Source organism: Pezoporus flaviventris, unplaced genomic scaffold (assembly GCF_033815535.1).
Source record: "Pezoporus flaviventris isolate CSIRO_AGI_PZ_B2104156 unplaced genomic scaffold, CSIRO_AGI_Pfla_v1 ptg000013l, whole genome shotgun sequence".
Lineage (NCBI taxonomy): Eukaryota > Metazoa > Chordata > Aves > Psittaciformes > Psittacidae > Pezoporus > Pezoporus flaviventris.
Window position 1 is genome coordinate 12,550,488 of NW_026892561.1, and position 17,424 is coordinate 12,567,911.

General features: G+C 36.9%; 1 protein-coding gene across 2 annotated transcripts; it reads left to right on the forward strand.

Moving 5' to 3' along the window:
- The first annotated feature begins 223 nt into the window (after nucleotides 1-223).
- On the forward strand, nucleotides 224-16,509 carry SPATA1 (spermatogenesis associated 1). Of its 2 annotated transcripts, XM_061451633.1 has the most exons (13): nucleotides 224-988; nucleotides 1,902-2,008; nucleotides 5,464-5,581; nucleotides 7,640-7,693; nucleotides 7,787-8,117; nucleotides 8,229-8,480; nucleotides 9,772-9,898; nucleotides 10,040-10,100; nucleotides 10,701-10,818; nucleotides 11,788-11,913; nucleotides 13,771-13,940; nucleotides 15,051-15,149; nucleotides 15,977-16,509. In XM_061451633.1, exons 1-13 carry the CDS (start codon nucleotides 953-955, stop codon nucleotides 16,070-16,072), a joined length of 1,695 nt encoding a protein of 564 aa, XP_061307617.1. In that variant the 5' UTR covers nucleotides 224-952; the 3' UTR covers nucleotides 16,073-16,509. The 2 variants fall into 2 exon arrangements, with proteins under 2 accessions (XP_061307617.1, XP_061307618.1); XM_061451634.1 differs by lacking the exon at nucleotides 7,640-7,693.
- The last annotated feature ends 915 nt before the right edge of the window (nucleotides 16,510-17,424 follow it).

Genomic DNA, 17,424 nt, shown 5'->3' on the forward strand with positions numbered 1-17,424 from the left:
GTCTTTGGTTGGGAATAACTGGGGAAAAGATGGGATGTTACAGTGAGGTTGGTTGTGAGAGCTTATGTGGTGTACTTGTGAAGGGGCAAGTAAAGACCTTTGTAAGCAGGTGCTTTCTGCTGACATGGGGAAATCTTATTTCCACCTCATGGAGCCAGAGTGAGACTTGGAAGGTTGTCTGGAAGGTCTGGTCACATGTGCCCAAGAAAAAGTGAATTGGAAATAGCAGGAGTATGAGGGAGAGCTGCAAGATGATCAGGACAACAGTGAGGCATTGAGCAGACTGAAAATCAGGTGGTTTGTAACCTCTGAGGTGCTGGAAGAGCCTCCAAAGAGAGGAAACTCATAAAAAGGTTAAGGCAAAACCATGGTTTATGGAAGGATTTTTCTGGCATGGTCACCCAGAACAGTCAGGTTTGCTTGGAATACTGTGTTTGGCCAGCACAATATGCTGTACATGTGGCTTGGCTGCAGTTCACAATAATTGTCCCTTTATCAGAGATAAACACAGATCCTGCAAGAATCCCATTTTGTGGGGATTTAGGTCTTTGTTTTTAGGAAAGCAGTACAATGTGTAGAAAACCACATGCAATCAAAGAGTCTTTATGAAAGGGGAGAAAATGGTAAGAGAAAATACTCCAGCGCAGATCTGCGGGAGCTTCAGGGCTGTGATTAGCAGTTCCCCGGTTACTTAGGTGATACTCATTGTGTAGAAGGTGTGGTTGAGTCTTGTTTGTCTGCAGTTAGCTGGAACTTTCCGTTTCAGCACAGAAACTACTTTCCCATTTTCATAAATGGAAAGAAGAACAGTAAGTGAAAATAAAGGATATTAATGGAGTAACTGCTCTTGTAACATCATCAATCATGAAACTCATTCTTAAAGACTGATTAACTCAAAAAGAAAATTATAAAGCCCACCTGTCATTTGCTGTGATCAAGTACAGGGAGCAACATGTTGTTCAGTCAAAGGAGACCTCAGACATCCCAGGTGAGAGTTCTTGTACTTTTCCATGAAGTGTTTTTTGATTTCACATTTAAAAATATAAAATATTACGAGAAGCGACACTGCACCATTTCTAGGAGACATGAGAGGGGAAAAAAGTGCTTTTAACATAGCATATATAGAAATTATTGTTTTCTAGTACATTTAGTAACATTTTCTAATTTTCTAGTTAAGTTTAATAACACAACAATTGCTGGAATATGTAATACAGCTTATTTCCATGGCTTCTAGTTATGGGAAATGTTTCATCCTTATCAATACCATCTAATTTTCAGTAAAAGTATCAAGATCTGGACATTAACAGTCCCACACCCGCCACAGGTTTGAACGCAGTCTAAGTGAACCTTGTTCAGAGCGTGCTTAGTTACTGTTTTTGCAGCCATTACCAGGAGCATTTCTGTGCTTCCAAGGTAACTAATATTATTAAGAACTGCCAGAAATATTTTGAATTCTTTTTCTTCTGGCAAGGTCAAGTTATGGTGCTATTTGGATACAGCTTTCAGGACTTTGCATTATTTATAAGAAGAACAAAGGCAGGATTTCAGCTGAAGTATTTATGTAACCAGGACATGCTCCAGAGTATCAAGTGTTTTTGGTAAACTGTCCGTTGCTGTCATAGTGACATAGAGCCGTAGCCAGGCTCTCTTTTCTCTGATTTCCACTGAGAGCATTTCTAATGTGACTTAGTTTGATGTTGTCAGCTATCATTCAGTCACAAACTGCTCTACTCATTGCTGTTCTCACTATTTAGTCATCACTGTCAGATGGGTGCTCACTCTTCTAGTCCATCGAAGAAACCATTCCTGCCTCCAGAATTTGAAAGTCCACCTAAGCAAAATAAGGGAAAATAAGAGGGTTATAATATATCTACAGTTATGATTATATGTTCTTTATTTAGTTGGTGGAGTTTCATGTTTTTTATGTCCCAGAAGAAGTGTGGAACTTCAAGCTGAATACAGTTCCTGTAGCTCTTACTAGCAAATTCATCTCAGCTGGATTTATAAGGTGGGTATAGTCTTAGGGTTCATGTACATGGTAGGTCCTTTACATTGTCCTTTAATAATTTAGTTGAACTGTTGCTCTGTGAAGCACGATTACATCTGTCAGAAGAGACTTGTTCTTCAATAATTTCTGGAGAGTAAGTGATGCCCATGACTAGTGTTAGGTTTATTTGGATTTGTATCAGGCTTAGCTCCATTGCAGCCCTTGGTGTAAACCACTGAAACGTACTTCCAGAGCAATGCTAGTATTTCTGCAGAATAATTTATGTTCTTAAATCACAGTCTTACATTCTTTCTGTCTACTTGAGCCTACTTATCAAAGTCTTGAGTTCTTTTTGCATATGGACCAGCCTGAAGACAGAGTGGCTTGATGAAGATAGGATAGCCTGTTAGTTCCCAGGAACAGGGATATGATGATCTGAGTTCTCTCAGTCCAAATAAAAAGCTTGAACCATGTTTCTCAAGGCAAAGCATCACATCCCGTACAACTACCAGCACATCTTCTTTCTTCTTCAGTAGTATTTCTGAAAGATTGCACACAACACCATGTGCCATGTGTGCTTTCAAGTAGCTGTTTAGAGGAATTAGTGAAAGAATATCCCATGTCCTAGGCCCAAACCTCGTGCAATGAGCTGCAGTTATAATCTTTCACAGCTTTGAAAGTTTTTTTTGTACCCCTAAACACTTTACTCACAAATTCTGTGTGTATCTAGTGTGATAACAAGTTGTAGAAAAATCAAATAACGTAAAGATGAGTGGAGCTTTTACATGCACCTTGTCTGCTCCTGAGCAAAACCTGACAATTTATCTTAAACTACGGGGAATATGGGTTTTAACTACTTTAAAATAGGGTTGTATTTTCTACTTAATACACTGTGTAGCTGAAAAGATTGACAGCAGTCAGGTATGAGCATGTGGGGCAGAATGTATTCATTCTCACAGCTTCTTTTGTTGAAAGGCTGCTCAAAACCAGAGGAAATAAGTGTATGTATCTGTTTTGTTTGCTGTTCTAGTCTCCAGCAGAGGTGCAAAATGCCTACAGCTGGAGTGGTAACTTCAGATCATTTCATATGATTGCACATCTGTCACTGCCCTCTGTTCTCTAGTGTAAATTTATTTCCCTGAGGCTCAGTTCTGAGGCATCAACTTAGGTGGGTTTATATCTGATGGGGTATTTGTTGCTTTCTAATGAGTTTTAAATAATTGCTAATTAATTATTCTATGGATACTCAGCAATGCTGCAGTACATTGCATTAGCAATAACTAGCACCTGGCCATTGTATCACTGTCTTTAAAAACAAAATTATTTTAAAAAAGCTTACTATGGAGAGGGGGAGAGAACAGCCTTGCTGGTACAAATGCTGTTTGGACATTGTTGATAGCACTGTCCAGTCAGCTTGACAATCCTAGTACTGTCTGAGTCAGTTTAACAAAGGATTCCTAGGACTAAGTACAGGCCACTTCCATTAACTATGAAATTAGAGGAAAGTATTAAGTGTGTAATTGTCTGTGGCCCTGAGCTCTTGTTCCCATGAACTTGATTTCTCAGCCTCTGTGATCTTTTATTTATTCCTCATTCCTCACCACAGAAGCCATGTTTGCTGTTTCCAGATGAGATAGCTGCAATGAACTCTAGTTTGCATTATCTTTAAAGGAACACCCTGAAGCAAAGGACTAGTCTTCTGCTAGCCAGTGGCAGAGAATAAGAAATATATCATAATATGCTCCTAGGCATTGCGCAGGCAAATAATTTGCAGATAAATTGCTGTCCTATATCTGAGGTTCTACCTAGATAGTTTTCTCACAGGGTACATTGTAGTTACTTAGATGTTTTCCCTGCTGTTCATAAAAACATAGATAAAGATTTCTAGGCTGTTTTGGACAGGCATTACCAATGAAGGATGTGCCATGATAGAATTTCCTCTGAAAGAGCTTGCATTTATTGGGTTTTGGAAGACAATTGAAGGAGTATGTCTTCTCTGAGACATCAGCTTGAAGAAAGGATAGTGCATGAGAGATACCTGAATTACAGATCATATGTGGTCTCACATAAGACCCTGGAAGGGTGTGTATTGAGTTATGTATCTATCACATATTTCTTTATACATTTGAAATAATTGACATTAGGGCTAATATCTGCAGCAAGTGTGGGCAAATAATGGCTGGGGAAGAAATAAACAGGAGCTAAATGTAAGAGGGAGGCACCAAGCAGTGTGGCCTCAGTGTCTCCTCTCTGCAAACTTTGGTCTCCTCTGCTGCATGCCTGTGCTACAAGGCAGATTTATCCCCTTGGGGAGATGCTCTAAGTCCAAGGTGTTTTAAATCATGCAAGGGAATCATTGTAGCCCATTGAAGTACTGTGTTTATGATATGAAACTGGCGGTGGTTTTACATACATAGGGTGTGAAATGAAAGCAAATAGGTCTGTCTGAAAGTGGAAACAAACCCTAACAGGTTAAAGTTGAAGACTGAAGTTGAAGGGATGGCATGTTCTTGTCCATACTGTTTAGTGAGAATGGCATGTGCTATCCCCCAAGCTATGTCTGTGCATTGCTTGAAGAGAGATAGCTGCCTGAGCCAAAATCATGCCTAGGTATTATACAAACAATCAGCATGGGTGATTAACAGTCTCAGGCCTGAATTTGTTCCCCAGTTTATGACAAGAGCAATTAGAATTGCTTCTGATATCCTGGAGAGCTTTTGCGTGCCTCTTGCACATTTGGTTTTATTCTGTGGAGCTTTTTATTCTACAGTGACTTTTATACTGAACTCATTACTTTAATATTTGCATGGTTTCCAGTAGTACATTAAATGATGCAATTCATATTTGCATCAGCTCTTTCATCCTCAAATTAGGGTGGAAATGTTCACACTGCAGTGTTTGGTTTTGATTTAAAATGCATTTGCATGTACACATGCACACACCCAACTGTCAATTTGTGTTGGAGAAGACAAAATGAAAGAACTGTGCCTGCTATTTAAAGTGGACAGTAATGTAGTCTTCTCTAGCCCTTAGTGCTTGAAGGGGTATGTTCTACAGTCCTAGACTGGCCCCATGAAACATCATCACCTATATGGAAACACATGATTGTAGTTTCTAATGTTTCTGTTACCCATCTGCAGATGAGCAAGAGCATTCTGAAGGAGCAGTTTTCAAATTTCAGCTATTTCCATATTATCCCTTTTTATGGGGTTCCTAAAATATGAATGTTGCTAGTTAATGTCATGACAGCCTTTGTAATACAGTCTACCATAACCTGATACGATGTTCTGACTCTAGCACACAAGGACTTTCTGGCCTGTATGTAGTTGGACAGTAGTCATTTCCAGGACATAGTTCCCATTTTTGGTCATTCTGTCCATGCAAGCCAGTATGTATATAGCATTATCTTCCCCCTCTTACTAACTAGCCATCATTATTTGATCTTACAGATGTATTAATGAATAACAACATTCTAGGGTATCTCCTCACATCACATTAAGAGTGCTACGGGAGAAGCTTGGAGAGTACCTGGGTGGAGTTTCAGCTGCAGATAAATTCAGATTTTTAAAATGCGTTGGGAAAAGACTAGTAGTGGTAAGTTAATACTTTTTTTCTTTAATGCTCTTTTGTTTTACAATGTCAACCACGTTCCTGCAGATTAGATTAGATAAACAAAATACATAAAAAGGAGATAACCTCAGGAGCACTGTTACCATTTCGGTTTTTTAAACATGCCGGAGCGTAAGTTCCTGTAAGAACACATCTCCAAATACAAAGGCACAGCTGGACAGGTATATTAGAAACGCCCTTTAAACCATCATATGTAATTAGTTGCCATCCAGTGAAAACATGTTAGTTTTGATAAGTCAGTGGATTAAATATGACAAATCTTGTTGCATTAAAAAAAATCCCCTTAAGGTCATTATTACCAGTACATGTTTGGGAAGATGGAAGTTGAAGAATTTACAAGGGTAGCTGAGTAAGTCAGAGTTCCTCTAATGGTTCTTGCTGTGACCTGCCCAAAAGCCTTTAAAAGATGAGTCTCTGGATGTACATGTGTTCCACTAATTAGTCCAGTAGTACAGCCTGAAATGCATGTAATCAACCCCCTAAATTTCTGAATCATAGCTATTCCTCATGTTGATTCTTTGTATATTTATACCTTAGAAACTATAGCTGAAGATTAAATACCCCTGAAAATCAGTCCAACTGAAAGTTTCTTCTTGTAACACGCACAGACTTAAGTCGTATGTGCAAGTATAGAATACTTCTTTCTCCTCTCATTTCACCTGTCTCTCGTGGACCTGTAAATTAATTCCAGGCTGGAAATTTGGTGTCATTCTTTTAGTTACCACTAAAATTACTCACACAGAAGACTAGAGTAGATATAGAGTAATATGCAAAAAAACTGGTGGAAAAACTTAAAGACTGGGACACAATCTGAATCTGAAAATGTGCATATGTCTTCAAAGAATTCAGGTCTTTTAAACTGGATGACCATAAGTAAGATGGTGTATTTTCTTTCCCACTGATAGTTATGAGATAAATGGAGAAATTTTCCAGCTTCTTTTAGAATGTCAGCGAATTAATAAAATATTTTACTTTAATAGAGAATTAAAGATATTGGTAGATACAAATAAAGATTTTTAGTGATGAGTTAGACATATAATTTTAAGTTGGCATATTTACTGTTGCTCGATGTTAAACATTATAACAAAGTGGAAAGCAATAAACCAACTAACTGGTTTGTTTGTTATTTAGGGTCATGGTAACCTCATTGAATCATATCTCCATGATCAAATATTTGTTGACTGGTTTCTTACCCCCCAGTCTTCTGTTTCACAACAGTAACAATGTAAGCAATGCTAACAGCTGTACCCAACTTGCAAGTAAGGGTCTTTAAGTGGAAAAGAAATGTAAACCAACATAATGTTCATTTGCTCTTATTTTTCTTGCATATAGCCCATGTCTCTAATAGTAGCATTGCCTGGCCATTACTGAGAATAAAATTAGGCACCATGTTTAGTTCAATTTCATTATTTAAATGTAAACACAGATTTTATTTATTGTTTTTTTTTTTTTGTTTTTTGTTTTTGTTTTCATCTCATCTTACAAATTTACATTGATTATCTTAGACTTTGGTTTTAGGACAAAATTTGTTGAAATCTAAAAGGATGTTTCTATCATATGAAGAGTATAAATAGATAGTATAGATATTTTTTTCTACATACATTAAATATTTTGCACTATTAGGTAAATAGAGAAAATTTTGTGAGAGTCAGCATTTCTAGTCAGATTCATCTTGAAGCAACTACTGGTAAAGAAAGTCAGTGACTTTCTTCTGCTGTGACTGTTGGATCAGCTTCCTTGAACCATAAGAGAAAGTGCAAAATATATTGAGTACATCCATGCACTCTTGTGGGTCTGAGATTTTGAAAAACAAACAAAATAAAGTTTCAGTGCTATGTCAGAAAATACAATAGTAGTCTGTGTTCCTTCCTCCCCATGAGGCCATTACAGAAGACAAATAGTGCTGGTTCTGAAAAAATGTACTATGTAAAGAGGATGATAGAATAAAGAAATTAAGTGATATGCAACATTGTTGATAAAAAAGTATTTTATTGGTTACACTTCCATACTTTACCTTCCAAGGTGAAAGCAAAACAAGAAACAGAGCTGGAACTGAAGTCGTTTGCTCCACCTTATGTATGTATTGAATGGCTTTTAAGGTATCATTTTCAGAAATTTTTTACATTGTACATGTCATCTCATGTCTGATGAATATACTGCATATTTTAGGCACTTTATCCTGAATTATATTTATTACCTGAAGTGGAATACTTTGAAGGTGTTTATGCATTATCAGCATCAACTCAACAAAGCCATCACTTTAATGGAGAAGCTAACAGGCCTGATCATAAATCAGGATTATCCAGTCTTCCCCAACAAAAACCTGAAACAAGCAAACAATTTTTAGAAAGCATACAAAGCAGTAATCAGCTAGAAAATAAAGAAGTGCATGGTCCTGTGGAATGGGGAGAGAAAGAACCTGTTCCAGTTTTGCACACAAATAATAAGCAAGACCATAACAACAGGATTCAAGAAAATCATATACAGCTTAGAGAAGAAGGTAAGTTTAACCAATGTAGTGAAGGAGGACGATGAAGGAGAAGCATAAATACTATGGTTAACATTTACAGTAAAATAACATTTCTGTTTTCTAATATCAATTATTATGCAGATCAAAATGGATCCAATGGATCTTTCATCACACCAAATCAGTCAAATCCTGCAGATGATTTGGAGTCTGGAAAGAGTGATATGGTATTACAGACCTCTCAGCAAAATCATCTTAGCCAAGATCAAAAAGAGCATAACACTCCTAAGTGGAATGATGAAGCCAAAGGAACCACTCTTATTCTTCATGTAAACCACAGTGATGAACAATGCCAGAATAATCAAACACCCCAAAATCACATCAAGTACCAAAAGGGTACAACTGTTTATTGTCATCCTTCTGCTAAAGCATGTATTTAGAAAGTGGGCAGAGTAAAGCTTTGTTTTAAGAAATCTATAATTAAAGCATGGGTTGTAATACTGCTATCAGAACAATATTCTGATTTTTAAAATAATAATAATGTCTTTCAAAGAGCTATAGTTTTAAATTGGGTAAGTCATAGAATCATAGAGAAGTTAGGGTTGGAAAGGACCTTAAGATCTTTAAGTTCCAACCCCCCTGCCATGGGCAGGGACACCTCCCACTAAACCAGGTCACCCAAGGCTCTGTCCAACCTGGCCTTGAACACCGCCAGGGATGGAGCATTTACAGCTTCCTTGGGCAACCCATTCCAGTGCCTCACCACCCTAACAGGAAAAAACTACTTCCTTATATCCAATCTAATCTAATCTTCCTCTGTTGAAATTTTAACCTGTTACCCCTTGTCCTGTCACTACAGTCCTTCTTTATCACTGTGTACTGATATAGGGAAACACCACAATAATTGATACATTTGCCTAATTATATTAATATAATATAATAAGTAATATAATAATATTACTTAAATGACATATTCTTTGAGGTGTGTGTGGAGAGTTTATTAGAAAATGTTTTTATGGATGAATTATTAGTAATTTCAGTTTCCAATCATAACCTGTTAAAAATAGCTCTATCCCTTCATCATCATGTTAACTCGTATTATGTATGAAACCACTTAATACACAAATCTATATATGTAAAGGTATAACTGAAAAGTTTTCCATAACTTTATTTTGAATGGTGAAGGATATAGGATTTTGTAGTAGTAAAGGTAAAGTCTGTCAGCAATTTTATTTTGAAATACTTATTGTATATATTTTGAAGCAAAAACCATTTATTCGTTAACATTTAAATTCAAAACATTTTGCTCTCCCTTTCTATGCTGCTCCCTCCTCTGTAGGGGATCTTCAGTCTCTAAAAGGCAGAAAGCATTAGATAAGGAATTAGTGTAGGGAGGGTGAAATAACTGAGTGGTTTCCTTATCTGTCAGAATGTTTCTTGTACTGGTTACCACAACTAATTACATACAAATTCTCCAAATAAAACCACCTTGGTTTTTATTTTTTTTCTTCCCTTTATTTCTTTCTTCTGTTATTCACTCATTTCCAAACCCCAGAGATAACATTATTTATTGGATCAGTTCACTAAATTTCTAATACAGGTTGGAAAGCCCAGGCATTAACAGTCAAAACATCTTGAATTTTATGAGTGTAATCTATATATTTTGATCATCACTATCCTGTCACAGAACTAACAAACATGGGTAATAATCACCACTTAAAAGATACCAAACTAAGAAAAGACAGAACACAGGATGCTGGAATTCTTAAAATAATGGAAGACCAAGCCACAGAATATGCATGCAAAAAACAAAGGTTAGTAAATAATGATTCTACTAAAACATTTGGATAATATTAATTCATAACCAGACTTCAGATAAATGAAGGAAAATGGGGGGGTGGGGGTGGTGGAATTAATTACACAAATTTTCACTTGCTGCTTTGATTTAATTTTAGCTTGTTGCAGTACAGAACTAGCAAGTCTATAGCTAATCCTGGTAAAAAACTGGATAATCAGGTATGTTTTTCAAGGTAACATATTCTCAGTAATATTGAGCAATAAACATAGTTCTCCACCTAGACATATTTTATAAGAGAGGTAAGTCACTAGAGAGATTAAATTCTCAAATGTAGATTTGAGAGTAATTGAGAAAAGTCAATTCATGCGCTGCTACTTTTTGGTAAAGAAAAATCAACTATATTTCTCAACAATGAAATCATCAGAAGTTATAACTCTAGTCATAATTTAACAGGAACTACATATATAATAACTATCTCAGTCTTATTAATGTTAGCCTGTTATTCCTCGTCTTGCAGAGAGTGTCAATGACTTGTGGGGCTGTAGACATGGACAAGAACAATTAGCCATAGTCTATGCTTTTGTCCACATGTTCTCTGTGATGCAAGTGTTCAGTGTTCTGGTTTTATTTGCAGAGGTCCATCTGTTTGTAATTTAGTAATTATTTGTACTGGTAACAGAATAAAAAAGCTTATATGCAGAATTCAAATTCATCCCTGACATCCCTCATGTTCAGTGAGACCACTTTCAGAGCATATGTCTAATGGAGCTATTCAGGATTATGGGTTATGTACTTACAGTTGTGTCTTTTGACTCTAGGCTGGTGAAAACAAGCAAAATCCTCTTAGTTGTCCAAAAGAATATATTTCACCTCCTAATCTACCTTTCCTGACATTTTCTGTAAATCCAGATCAAGTTCCTGCAATTCAGACAGCAAGTGAGTATATGATTCCAAGAAATTGCATGAAGTGAAAACAGGCTGAGCGAATTGGGGATGTTCAGCCTAAAGAAGAGAAGGACCCAGGGAAACCCTTTCAGGAAACCCTGCTGCCTTTCAGTACCTAAAGGGGTTGACAAGAAAGCTGAAGAGGGACTTTTTACAAGGGCACATAGTAATAGGGAAAGGGGGAATGGCTTTAAACTGATATAAGGTAGATTTATATTAGCTGTTAGGACAAAATTCTTTCCTGTGAGGGTGCTGAGGCACTGGTACAAGTTGTGTAGAAGCTGTGGCTGCCCCATCCCTGGCAGTGTTCAAGGCCAGGTTGGACAGGGCTTGGAGCAACCTGGTCTAGTGGAAGGTGTCTCTGCCCGTGGCCGGGGTTGGAACTGGATGAGCTTTAAGGTCCCTTCTAACCCAAACTGTGCTATGATTCTATGATAACAATCAAGACTGAATAGTTAATGAAGACAGAAATACCTGGTTTGTGAAAGAATTTGTACATTCATTCATTCATAGTGTTGTTACAAATTTTAGTTTGTGGTGGGAAAGTTCCAGCTGTTTTGGGCTGTTCATAAAGCATGGCAGGTTCCCAGCACTACAAAACCCAGTTTGTGGACTTGGGGATGAAAGGAGAAAAGTGGGGAGATCAAATGAAATACTGCTCACTTAAGTGAGAATATAGCTAAGAAAAAACAATAGCAGTATTGCTGAGGATTCTCCACTGTGGTGGTGAAGTAGGAGGATAGTGAGAAGGTAAGTTACTGACCTGTTGTGACTAGTGGAAGTCTGTTCTGCTTATGACAACCTGGAGTTCAAGGCAAGATTTCACTGCAGTTTCTATCACAACATATTTTGAGCAGGTAATAGTCTTTTGGAGGCTTTTTTGGCTTCATATGGTTATGATTGATGCATTACAAAAATCTTCATTGATAGTATCCTGGTGCTTACTAAATGTATCTTTAGAAAACAAGATGGTAGAACAATTGCAACAAATGAAGAAAGACAGAATGCACATGGAAAAAAATAGAGAAGAACTGATCAGAAAAGTTAAAGAGCTACTGGAACAACATAAGCTGAAAAGATACCATGGTATGCTTTAATTTATTTTGTAATTTGGAATGATAGAGAAATGACACTGAAACCAATATGAAAATATTTGTCTCCTTATCAGTGAGCTTAATTGCAGAGAGGGTAGTTCGCTAACCAATAGCTCCAACAAGGCTCACTTGTGTAACAGCGTGTTGAAAAGATTGAAGGTTGCAATGTTTCCTTCCACTTTTGTGATAGTCTTATAAACCTAAAAATATCCTGCTTTTATCCCAGGTCATACAGTGACCGGAAAGTTACTGCAGACCCCTTCACTCTTTGAAGCCCAGGGAAGCTGACATACTCTAAACCTGCCTGTAGCTGGTGCTTACAGAGGTTTTTACTGTGCTGATAGAGCTTCTAGTTAAATGGCCAGCATAATACTTTTTGTTCCTCCTATCTCATAGTATTCAGCTTATGGCATGGAAGTTACAAACCTGTCATGGCAAGCTTGACAAACCTTGTTTTTTTTTAATAAGTTAAAATCTCATTTAAATCCCACTCAAATTTTCTTTGTAAAATTATTTTAAGTTTATACTTAAGTTATCCTCCCTAAGTCACATTCCAGTTAACCAGAAATGAGGTTTAATCACTTGGATGTTTGAGAGCATTCTCTTTGTATTTAAGTACAGCTAAATCACTAGGAGTCTCAGCTATTATTTGTAGTTTTGTTGAAACGAGAAGACAATTCTTCTAGTTATTTTCCAAGGGCATGGTTTTACACTGCACTCTCCAGCATGGTGAGGTTGGAAAAAAAACACAACAAAAACTTGAGTACTTGAAGCAGTGAATCTGTAGTAGCATGGAGCTTCAAGGCAAGGTAATTTACCCCACTGAGGTAAGCCCTAAGTTGCTCCTGTGTTGTCTTAAATTATGTTATACAGTTAGGTAAAATAAAGGTTATTTCACATGCATTCAAACAGCTTCTGCAGGTTTTTTAAGAAATGTCTTTACCTCTGAAATATTTTTATCAGACCTGTAGAGTTTCGTGAGTAAGTGCATTTGCAAACATGCCTCTTCACAAGGTATGAAGAGAAGGGCATGTTCTGTAGGAACAGCTGTCTTGTCTATATTTAATACCCTCCTAAGGCTGCCATGCTGCCATGCCTAGTTACATACTGTATAGTCCTCCAGGAGCTGGGTTCTTTTAGGTAAGTTTCTGAGCAGCAGTTGTCCTGATTTCCTAAACTATGTTTTGAAAGAAGGAATCACTTAAGACACTGCAGACTAGTAGATGTATGCGGCTGTAAGACAACCACACTAAATACAGGGGAAATTGTGTGCCAGCTGTAGACATCACATTATCAACATAGGAGGAATCATAGTGTCCTGGGTTACAGGTTACCTGACTGGGTTTAAACCACGACACATAGTTAAGTGTACAGGTAAATAACTGTTTCCCATAATCTTGGGGCTTTTGTACTGTTCAAATTCTCTGGCCCTGCAGAGCTCAAATTTTGTGTAAGTCTACAGTGATAAATATCCTGCTACAGTAAACGCATGAACTTCAGGCTGTGGTGGGCATCAGGTCCTCACAGGTCAGGAGCACCTACTGTGCAGCTGAAACCTGCAGAACACCACCCAAGCTGAAATTTTGGGGTTGGACCTTGTGTGGTATCTTGGTGGACAGAGAGAGCCTTTTGTTGCAGGTGATTGTGCAGAAAGTCAGTTGCATTTACAGTGAATGTAATTTCAATGAAGATTTTTCACTAAATGCTTTTTTAAAAAGAAACCTACTGCCATCTTTTAATGTGTGCATTGGCCAACTGCATCTTTTTAGGTCAGCTGGTCATTACTGTCTTCAGCAAACCTTATGATAAGATGAACAAGACCAAAAAGTATTACTGTTTTCCTGTGTAGTTTGTGAGGAATGGAAAAAGCAGTATTTTGAAACTAAGAAAGCTACGGTTCCCCTGGAGGATGCTTTAAACAAACTGCAGCAAGATTTAGAGCTTTACCACCAGAAATTACTCTTGCAACAGGAAGCCAGAGATAGCCGAAAACGACCAAATAATATGACAAACTCCAAGGTATTTGCTTGTGTTATTTTAATCTCTCTTTTTACACAGCCTATTTGGGTTTTTTTTCTATAAAGTAAGAAGTTAATCACCAAACAATGTAAACTAGCTTTAACAGCCAAATATAGTATATAGAATTCCTTCAGCCCACACTTCTTAAAAAGAAGTTCTTGAGTCTGAGCATTTGATTCTTTATGCTTTGTGCTTCCACAATACCTTCTTGTAACTAAATGCCTTTCATTCAGTATGATTAATGAATTGTTCAGTTCTATATTGTTTTCATCCCAAATTTCACTTACAGAGGTAGTGAATTCTGTTTGGGAGGACGAGATGTGTCTGAGGCTTGTAGGGTGGTTGCACCTAACTATTGTGCAATCGAGTCTCACATTATCTGGGTGCCAAATCACAGAATGTTCAGAGAGGAATTAAAAAAAGATGAGAGGGGGAAACGCACTTCACAACAGTTGTATCTGTAAATGTGTTAATGAAATCAGGTCTGTTGGCAAATCTGAAGCTAGACTAGGAAAAACCAGTGTCCCTTTCTTGTATCTGAAAAGTTGGAGAGTGTGTATACAATCTAAGAGTATATATTATATACAAATGTGTATTATTTGACCTATGTGAATATAAATACCTACAATATAAAAATATTATTAGGGTTGGTATTACATTATATAATCAGCTACATTATATAATCAGTGCTGTATAAACTGGAGATCACCTGCACTAAACATTACATGAGTGTAGTAATTCCATCAATAAATGTACAGTGACAGAGTGATGCTAAGCCTGAGAAAGAAATTATTTGACGTATGCCTTTTTATTATAAATGGGGAGTAGCCATAAAAGATAATTGCAAAACAGTGAGAACTGATCTGGATCTTAACTTCCTAAAGCAAAAGGGAGTGGAAAAAACTCTGTACCCAGGTGAAAGGCTGACAGCAGAAGGGAGCTGCCCCCTCTTGGAGAGCTGACTGCTTACAGACCAGAGGCAGCCCAGTACACTTTGACAACTGGAGGAAAGTAGGGGAGCTGGAATGAGTTTAGAGAATTGTTTCTGAGTGGTCAAATGCACTAATGCTGTACTTTTACCTTTTGTTATTTCTGTTCTTTTCAATACAGAATTATACAATCATCCAGATTACTACAGTGCAGCCTGAACTCGTTCTACTGAGGAGGAAGCTGGATGATACAAAAATGAAACTTGTAATAGTAATTAAGGTGCTCTGCCTTTTAATTAAAACAGTCAAAATGTTACTATGTATAAAAAAACCCTTAGATCTTCCCAAACATAAAATGATTTCCTAAAGAGTTTTTGTTTTATGTGTTAGCTTTATGGTGTTAGTTGCCATTGTAACTTTATCACTTGAGCCAAATTTCTCCAGAACACCAGGTTATTAAATGATTTTGAATGTCTAGCATTCAACCAACTTAGACTTTCGAGTTACTATGTAGGCTAAGCTTCACAGTCTTTCATAAAATGCCATTTCACTTAAGAGGTAACTGAAGGAACATATTGATGAGGCACTGGTCAGTATTAAGACTGTGGCTAAGAATAAAAAAGTAAAAAATTAAAAAAGAGAATCTCTCTCAAAGCAGAGAGCAGTCCTCTTCATCTGCTTTATTCCATACCAGTGCTGCCTATGGCTCCCTTTGGAAGGAAGATAATGGTATAGACCTTCATACTGGACAGCTTTTCAGCTTTGAGTGCTTGAAATAGGAGGCCTCTACATCACAGGAACTGCCCATGCCCCTGTTTACTGTGTAATGGAGGCTGGATGTACTCATTATGCCTCCTCCATTGTATAACAAGGAGTGGAAAGAACAATGAATTGCACAGTTGTCTCTTAAAAACACCAGACCACTACAGAAGAAAGTATTGCTAGAACTAGGCTACCTAATTAGACATGTAATTTTAAGAATGAAAGATGTATCCTGTATTCAGCCATCCTGTGTAAAATTCAGTCTTAGTTATATAAACCCATATGCATGTCAACTCCAAAAATTTCCTTAAATTGCAATTCCTTAAACTACTGGTTCTTCTGCAGATGAGAAAGCAGGCAGCATCTGATTTACGAGTGCTGAGAGCAGAACTGACACAGAAGAAGATTCATTCAGCTTTAATTCGCCGGTCCAGAAAATGAGGGATTTAAGAGGATGGCATGCTTTAACAGCCATAAAGTCCCCAGAAGCTCTGTAATGTTTATAGAAGATCAGAATTACAGAACATTTGCCTGTATGTTCTTGAAATTATCTTGTAAAAAGACACCAACTATATAAATGTTGTGGAATTTGTATAATAGGGTACTGAGGTACTGCGGCTCACTTTTTACATCTCACTTTTAATATAACATTAGTCAGCTACTTAAATATACAGTTTAACCTAGTAACATGTCTAAAACAAAGTGATTTTAAAAGTGCCAATTAGTGAATTGTGTAACATCACATTGGTATGCTGATGTTCTTTCATTAACAAAATACCTACCAAGAAAATAAACCTATAATCTATAACTTCCTGTTCCTATTTTCAGGCACACACATTTTTGGAAAATGATTAAAATCAATCTTCTGTAGAACTACACCATCAAGAATCCTTTATTTAGCTATTTATTGAAATGCATTTTTGTCACTATAAGTATGCTTATCTATAAATTGCCATATTATGAACAAAATCTCAGATGCTCTTACTTTATTTCATATCTAACCATTTTTGTTCCCTAATTAAGAAAGCCACATGGACATTAACCATCTTATGTAGTTAATAGAGGCAGCAAGCTATGTCTTGTACAAGCTATGATGATGATCCTGGTCCAATTTACAGTATTGCATATTCTGCCTTTCTTTAAATTCAAGCTCATGAATGTGCTTAGATAACAATTCTCTTTTTCTAGCTCTCATCTTTGCCTCTTTGCAGTACCCAATGTTATTATCTTAAGCAGAACAAATAATATGCTAGGAATTAATGTCACATAAAAGGCTGTATTTATTGGTGGAAGTGAAACACTAATGGGAAATCAGTAATAAACCAAGAAAATTATGCAACTCTCAAAAGGACTAATTTCAAACGTCTTAGACAAACCACCCTTTTTCCAATTTATTTTCTTCAAGATAGGATTTACCAAATATTTTAGTGGGAAAGTATTAAATCTCTAAAGTTATTTGGCCTTCAGTTAGGAATCTGTAGGTCAGATGATCCACTCCAGAAGACCTCTCAGTTTCAAAAGTATCTCTCTCTCAGTATGTTACCATATGAATATAAATAGTAATACAAATTCTGAAGTGTCTGTATGTCAGGTAAATTTAACAGTTTCTCCTAACTAGTTCTAGCAGAGAGCCTTCTGATTTTCCAAGAGATTGCTTTTCCTTATATGAGAGCAGTATGCTTCCTGGTCTGCTTTCCATTTTCAGTAATAGCAACTGGTCAGACACTCATATGAAGTCTTCTAGTCTTCTCCTCAGTAGCCATTATGGTAATGCTGCTATTCTGTGGTGTAAA